The 7,411-nt window shown below is 48.9% G+C and overlaps 1 protein-coding gene across 1 annotated transcript; it reads left to right on the plus strand.

Annotated features, from left to right (window-relative positions):
- Positions 1-67: 67 nt before the first annotated feature.
- Positions 68-4,322, plus strand: RCCD1 (RCC1 domain containing 1; the record flags this gene model as incomplete). The annotated part of the gene is made up of 5 exons (XM_004708216.2): positions 68-185; positions 1,148-1,243; positions 1,538-1,708; positions 3,556-3,585; positions 4,033-4,322. Coding segments are annotated over 5 exons (567 nt in total), but the record flags the coding sequence as incomplete, so codon positions are not given.
- Between the last annotated feature and the right edge of the window lie 3,089 nt (positions 4,323-7,411).

Here is a 7,411-nt window from a genome sequence, read left to right on the forward strand (position 1 = left end):
GGGAAGGAAGGGGAGGGTCGCCCAGCTTGACGGGACGGAGGTGACTCGGGTCTCCCTGCTCAGGCATGGACAGCTCGGCCATGGGACCCTGGAGGCAGAGCAGGAGCCAAGGCTGCTGGAGGCGCTGCAGGGCCTGCCCATGGCCGAGGTGGCGGCCGGTGGTTGGCATTCCGTGTGTGTGAGTGGTGAGTGACCCAGCACTTCTCAGACCCTCTTCCCCTTCCCTTGCTGATGTGCTGATGAGCGACATTAAGCCCTACTGCCCAATTTGAACTCAGTGGCCCCAGGGCATGGAGAAAAAGGTGGCGAGTGGTGGGCAGGGATGCCGTGGTAAGTGAGCCTGTGGAACGACCACAACTGGAGGCCGGGGCCAGGATGAGAGTTAGGGATGTGGCATTTACCGCAAGACGGAAATCCAAGGGCAGCTGTTTCCTAGGCGGTGGGAGGTGCCCTCACAAGGAGGATGGATGAGCTGAGAGCAGACCACCTGACTACTACGTGCAATCACCAGAGAGCGTAAGAAACCTCCTATCATCATGCAGTGAGATTGCACCAACAGACCCGTGAGCCACTGGGCCGGAAACAGCCCCAGGCAGGGTCTTACATCCAAGGCCCCAGGAGAGGCTGGGGCCTTCAGCCCTGGCTTAGCAGCTGGGGAGCTGACTCTTCAAAGCAGCCTCTTGAGTTCCAGTTACCACCCTTGCCCCCTCGTGGCCTTCCCTGGGCACTTAATCCCAACCTCTGTTTCCTCTGGAATCTAATGGGGGTATGGTGGTGCTGCGTTGAAACTTCCGTGATTAGAAAAGTGCCAACAACAATGGCCCCGAATATGCACCTTACAGAAATGATCAACTCTTAGTACGTTTTTAGCAATAGGGCTGTTACTCTGGCCATAAAAAACTACAAAGTATTGGAAGAAGAATGGAAACAGAAGTCCTCCTGTTAAGAGGCGTAAAGGGTGGCCCTTGAGAGGATGGGCAGGAGTCCGTTCAGAAAGCTGCTGGCAGAGGCCAAGTTGGCACAGCAGGTATTAGGTGCCTCAGGACACCTGGGTACAGCAGGCATAGGGGCATGAACAGATGCAGGGGGCTTAGGAGGCGGAGAGGGGTTGAGTCTGTTTAATGGGTTCCCCTTGTCTCTCCTTCAGAGACAGGGGACATTTATATCTGGGGCTGGAATGAATCAGGGCAGCTGGCCCTGCCCACGAGGAGCCTGGCTGAGGAAGAGAAGACAGTCGCAGGAGGTGAGGACCCTTCACCCCCACAGCTGCCTGTCTAGGACGTTTCGGCACCTCTCTTTTGATTCCTGGGTGCTAGTGTGCATCTTTGGGACCTTTATGGGGCGTTGTTGCTGGTCTTGTTGCACTAGATTGGCTGCAAACCCATCTCCTCCAGCACTTCCTGTAGAGTGGGGGGTTGGAGCGCTGTAGTAATGCGCCCCCAGGAGCCACTGTGACGAAGTGTTTAATGAAGGTTTAGGCTCGTGCTCAATTAGTGTTCCCCATCATCATCATCATCTTAACTTCTGTTCTCTGAAGCCTCTGGGCTGCCCCAGGACGGTTCTGAAGTGACAGGAGCCGCCAGGCCTGAGGACACAACTCCAGCTCCCTTCATCTCTGTCCAGCCCTTCCCAGCCTTGCTAGACCTTCCCCTGGACTCAGATGTGGTCAAGGCCAGCTGTGGCTCCCGACACACTGCGGTAGTGACACGTGAGTGGGGCTGGACTGGGGTGGGTAGTCACACCTCCTTGCTGTCCGGCTGCTGGCTGCACAAAAGGGTGTAATCGACTTAAAACTGACCTAAAGCAACTGTGACACATCCTAAGTAGTTGCCCACTCAGCAAATGAAGCCACAGTGCCTTCCCGTGGGCTTTGGCCATTACCTGCCAGCCTGGCAAGCCCAGGCTCCTCCTCCTCGTCCCAGCTCCACACACAGGCAGACTCGTTCCCCACAGCACAGCCCTGTCTGACCCACTCTTACCTTTTAAAACTCTTGAATTCAAAGGCATGTAATGTGGGCTTACCAGTGGGCTTACCAGGTGGGCTCTGGGAGGGTCAACTTCCTTTTCTGTCTGGCTCCTTCACCATGCCAAGTGTTAAAAGAGGAGGACTATATTGTTCTCTGCCAAGCAGCTCTCGTGAGGATGGTGATTGTGATGCTACTGGCTGCGAGTTGTGCCAGACCAGGCTAGACGAATGCGTGAGTGCAGCCGCCACCCGCTTGGTTTTCACTTGCTATTGTGAGAACATGCAAAGCAAAATACACTCCCACACTTTCTGCATTAGCAGTTGATTGACATTTCTGCATGCAGTCACGGCCACGCTCCTTTCCAACTTTCTCTTCCATTACCATCAACTCACTACCCCTCGGTGTTCTGGCTAATCTTTCAAGTTGCCGTTGTCAAATTCAGCTCACAAACAGGGCTTAAAAGAGCAGGCTGCTCAAGGCAGGCATTCTTCACTAGGGAAGCTAAACTCTGTGATTTAAAGAAGACATTGCGGCTATTTTTTTGTTTAAGATTTAAAGAATATCTCAGGGCAATAGCTGTAGGGGCTCAGCCAGCTTTCATGGCTCTAGAAAGGCCGGATTCCATGAGCATTTAAGTCTGCTCTGCATTTTCTCCTGTTTGAACAGGACTCTTCTGTTGAGCTTTTTTATCAAAATGGTCCGTAATGGTGACCAGGCTGGTGGTCGTAACGAGCCACACCTCCAGTTCCGGATTCTCCTGCTTCTGTTGCTCCAGGCAGCTAGTGACTAATTTTGCCACATACGACGGCTTGCAAACTTTTAAGATCCAGGCACTCAGCAACTGAACTAGGAGTACTAACAAGTAGTATATTTTTTATTAATTTTTAAAAATCCGTTTTATTGGGGGCTCGAACAACTCTTATCACAACAAAGTACTTTTAAAACTTTTTATTGCGAATTAGGGCAGGGTTTACAGAGCAGATCATCAGTTGTACACTCAGCTATTCAGACCCATTTTATTTCAACTCCTCCATTGCCATCCACGTGATATACAGCACTCAGTCACCGTCCATTTCCTGTTTCTGTTCCTTTGACCTGTCGCTGCCCTTCTGATCTGGTGGGTTATTCTAACATGGGGGCGGTGGTGGAGTGAGCTCACTTCTGTGCCTGAAGAGTGACTCAGGGCCACAGTCTTGGGGCCCCATCAGCCCCGATCTCACCAGTAAGTCTGATCTCTCCTATCATTCTGAGCTCTCCATATTTTCGGACTCTATCCAGGTTTTCCAGTGCCTTCCCACTGTTTGGTAAAGCCTTTTGAAGAACTAATTTTAGAATGTTCCATGTACTTGGCTTTTGGTGGTGTTTGCATTCTTGCTCTTAAGTAGATAATCCACTGTTTAAGAGCTAGGACTAACAGCACCATCCTTGATTTTTCCAAGAATTTTATGGTTTCACATTTAACTGCTTTATCCATTTTTTGTGTGGATGATGTAAGCATAGCTACGGCTTCTTTTTTCTAAATTGTGGAAATCCCGTTTCCCAACACTGTTTACTGAAGAGACTGCTTTCTCCCTGCCCTTTTGTGTAGGCACGGGGGAGCTCTACACCTGGGGCTGGGGTAAGTAAGCCTTTGCTGTGGTGGTGGGCAGACTGGAGCAGACCAGTAGCAGCAGGCGCTCCCTCCCAGGGTCGGGGGACAGGTCAGAGATCAGATGGTAGCAGTCCTTCCTGCCGACCTTCTGGAGATTGTCTCTAGGGAATGTGTATTAGGCAGCATTATGAAACCTCTGTGGGGTCTGGCACTGGAGGAAGATAAAGTAAGCATCCCTGTTCTGAGCATCTCCGCTTGGGTCCAGGGAGATCTGGAGGGGCGTCTAGGCTGGCTGGAGTGGCTGCTGCTGGCCCCCTGGGGGCCCAGGCTTGCTTGCCTGCCCTCCGGAGCCTCAGGGCCTCAGGAGCAGGGTGGGAGGGGAAGCAGCAGCCCTCCAGTAGGCAGCTGTCGGCACCTCTCCGAGGGGAAGCAACAGGCCCAGGGAGAGTGGCAAAGGGGCTCCTCTCACTTTAGGTAAATACGGACAGCTTGGCCACAAGGGCACGAGCAGCCTGGATCGCCCCTGCCGTGTGGAATACTTTGTAGACAAGCAACTCCAAGTACAGGCTGTGACCTGCGGCCCCTGGAACACCTATGTGTATGCTGTGGAGAAAGGGAAGAGATGATCAAGCCTCTGCGTGCATCCCAGTGGCTAAACAAGAAAGCCTAACCCGAACTTAAGTTGGAGTGAACTGCATGCGTGCGCGTGTGGTTTAGTTATGAAATATATAGACAAGTGCATAAAATAAATATATATGAAATCACAAGGTGTGATTTCCACTGTGAAACTCACACAGCCAAGGTAAACACACTCCAGCCCCTTTCCCTGCTCAGTGCTGCACAGTCAGCACCTGGACAGCTGCTGGACAGCTGCTGAGTCAGCACGCACACTTGCACAGGGCCACGGGAGGGGCCACCACACTGGCAGTTTCCACAGCTTGCGCTGCCACCGGCTGAGGCTGATGTGCAGCCCAAATTGGGAACTACTAGAGATTATTTCCTTTCCTCAGTCACTTCTCTATTTCAATTTGTAATTTTATCACCTTTCCCTGTATCCTTATACCTTATAGTTTGATTTCTCTGCTTTTGAATGTTAAGGAAATAGTGTGTCTAGTTTATTTCGGCTAATATTGTAAGGTCCATCCATGTCGAGGACTGGTTTGATTACTGCAGATTTAGAGCATGCAGGGTGACTTATTTAGGGTGCTGAAAGGAAAAACAACAAACTATCAACCAACACTTCTCCAGATAAACAACTGCGTGAGTCCGTCACTAGGCGACTTGCTGTACAGTAAACTAAGGAGAGTATAGTCCTCTGGGCCAAACTGAAGCCACTAAACAAACTGGAATCCGTAGAGACAAGTTGGTAAAATAACACAATAACACTGCGCTAATAATAAATGGGTTTTAGAAGAAATCACAAAACTGAAGAAAACAGCAGTACATTTTTACAACTTTGGATTTGGTAATCACACTGCCCAATTTTAAGTATGATAAATTTACAGTAACCAATAATGGTGTTGGTAATAACAGGATAGACAGATCAATGATACAGGAAGGGCCCAGCAACAAACCTACACATACATGGATAACTGATTTTTGACAAAGATGCAAAGATAATGCAGTGGAGAAGAGGATGGTGCTGGACAAGTGGATGTCTGTGTGCAAAAAGAATGAACATGAAGCTGTACCTTGTTAGACACACTCACACGCACACTCATTGGATCGAGTCGCATATGAACCCTTAAAAAGAACCCCTGTGGTAGGCTGCTAACGGAATGTTTTTTTTTCCTAATCGTTTTATTAGGGGCTCATACAACTCTTATCACAGTCCATACACACATCAATTGTGTAAAGCACATTTACATCATTCTTAAAACATTTGCTCTCCACTTAAGCCCCTGGCATCAGCTCCTCATTTTTTCCTGCTAACGGAATGTTAAGACCAGCTGTTCAACCCCACTGACCACGAGGCACAAACACGAAGCTGTTTGCTCCCACAGATCCGACTGGGAAGCCCAAGGGAGCAGCTCTACTCTGCCCTGTAGGGTCACCTTGGTGGCAGTGGGTGGAGTGGAACAAATGGTTAGTGCACCAAACGGCTAACCTAAAGGCTAAGATTCAAGTCCACTCAGAAGAAAGGGTGATCTAATTATGAAAATCCGTTAGAGTAACCAGCCTCTGACAATCATGGGGGTCTGTAGGCGCAATTGTACAGCGGTAATACGTAAAGATAATAGTAAAGTCAGAGAATAGGGAAGGTAGGAGGGAAGATAAAATGTTTTATGGTAGCACGCTCACCTCAGCCCCTCTTGGTGGTCTATGTGGAGGTGGGAGACGAGAGGAAATATATTTGTAACCAAGGCTTATATATACTTAGGGGCATGCAAGTCCCCCTGATTATAGGTAACCACATACGTCACCGGAAGGGGATGAGCTAAGGGTGTACATGCAATAGGATGGGGAGCAAATAGGGGTACACACGTGACAAGATGGGAGATCCTAGACTCAATATGGCAGTCTCACCTTGGTCCTCATTGAGTGGGCTCGACCTTGTCTTGGCTCTCATCCGAAGGGAGTGGGCCCTGCTTAGGGTGGGACATGCTAGTCTGATTGCCCTAGATGGCTGATAGCCCTCAGGGAGGTAACCTCTAAGCAGCTGACGTTGACCTCAACGTGTACTGTCATTTTGTTGCATGCAGCGTCTTGGGTTTGGCATATATTTGGGGGACAACCTGGGGCAAAACCCTTATGCATCCCACAAAAAGCAACAGTGGAAAGCCCTGTGGCGTGCTCTGACACCCATGAAGTTGCCATCAATTGGAACTGAGTCCACGGCAACTGTTTTTATCTAGATTCTAGAATATATAGAGAATTCTCAAAGTCAGAATACAGGGCAATTTTTAAAAGGCTGAGTCGAAGAGACCCATCTGACCTAACAAGGTAGAAATATGGTAAACAGGAAAAGATGTTCGGTGCCATTAGTGATTCTGACACTTGTCAAGCACACTCAGAGACCCTACTGTCCTATAACGTTTCCGAGACAAATCTCCCATGACACCAACCGCCACCTGTGAGGTGGCTGGCTGGTGGGTTCGAGCTGCCAGACTCTGGTTTTGCAACTGAGAAAGAACCACCATACCACCGGAGAGGCTGATGAAACCGGAATGAGCAAGAACCAGTAGAGCGAGCCCAGTAGAGCGCCCGAGATCAAAGGCCGCCTGTGGAGAGGATGTGGGGAATCTGGAGACCTCAGAAGGTCCGGTGCCACGTTCACTTCCAAAAGCTCAACTTACACCTACCACACGGGAGCCAGCCACGCCCCCTATTTACCCCAAAGAAGTCACACCCAAGAATGTTCACTGCGCCTCATTTGTGTTAAATAGCCAAAAACTAGAAATGAGCCCAATGTCCAGAGAGGTGAATAAACAGACTGTGATATACTCAGACGAAAGGATTACTACCTGGGAATATAAAGGAACAAACTATGGATACAAGTAATAGAGAATTTAAAAAAATCATGAACAAGTATGAGCCAGGAATACATGCTGTATGATTCTTACATGGAAGTCTAGCAAGTACAACTACCCACTATGACAGAAACATCAGTCAGAGGTGAGAAAGTGGCATTATTTTAAAATGGCAAACAATTTTGGGAGTTGATAAATGTATTCACTAATTTGTGATGGTTTCATGGTATATATATTTTGATAAAGTGTATCAAAAAGTACAGTTTAAATGCCAATTACACTTCAATAAAGCTGCTCAAAAAGTCAGCCTGACAAAATGTAAAAACTGTTAGGACAAATAGCAATAGTAATCCTGCCTACCTTATATAGACAGACATGGGGAG

Source organism: Echinops telfairi, unplaced genomic scaffold, assembly GCF_000313985.2.
Source record: "Echinops telfairi isolate 266 unplaced genomic scaffold, ASM31398v2 ScPeMD7_7;HRSCAF=31, whole genome shotgun sequence".
NCBI classification, from domain to species: domain Eukaryota; kingdom Metazoa; phylum Chordata; class Mammalia; order Afrosoricida; family Tenrecidae; genus Echinops; species Echinops telfairi.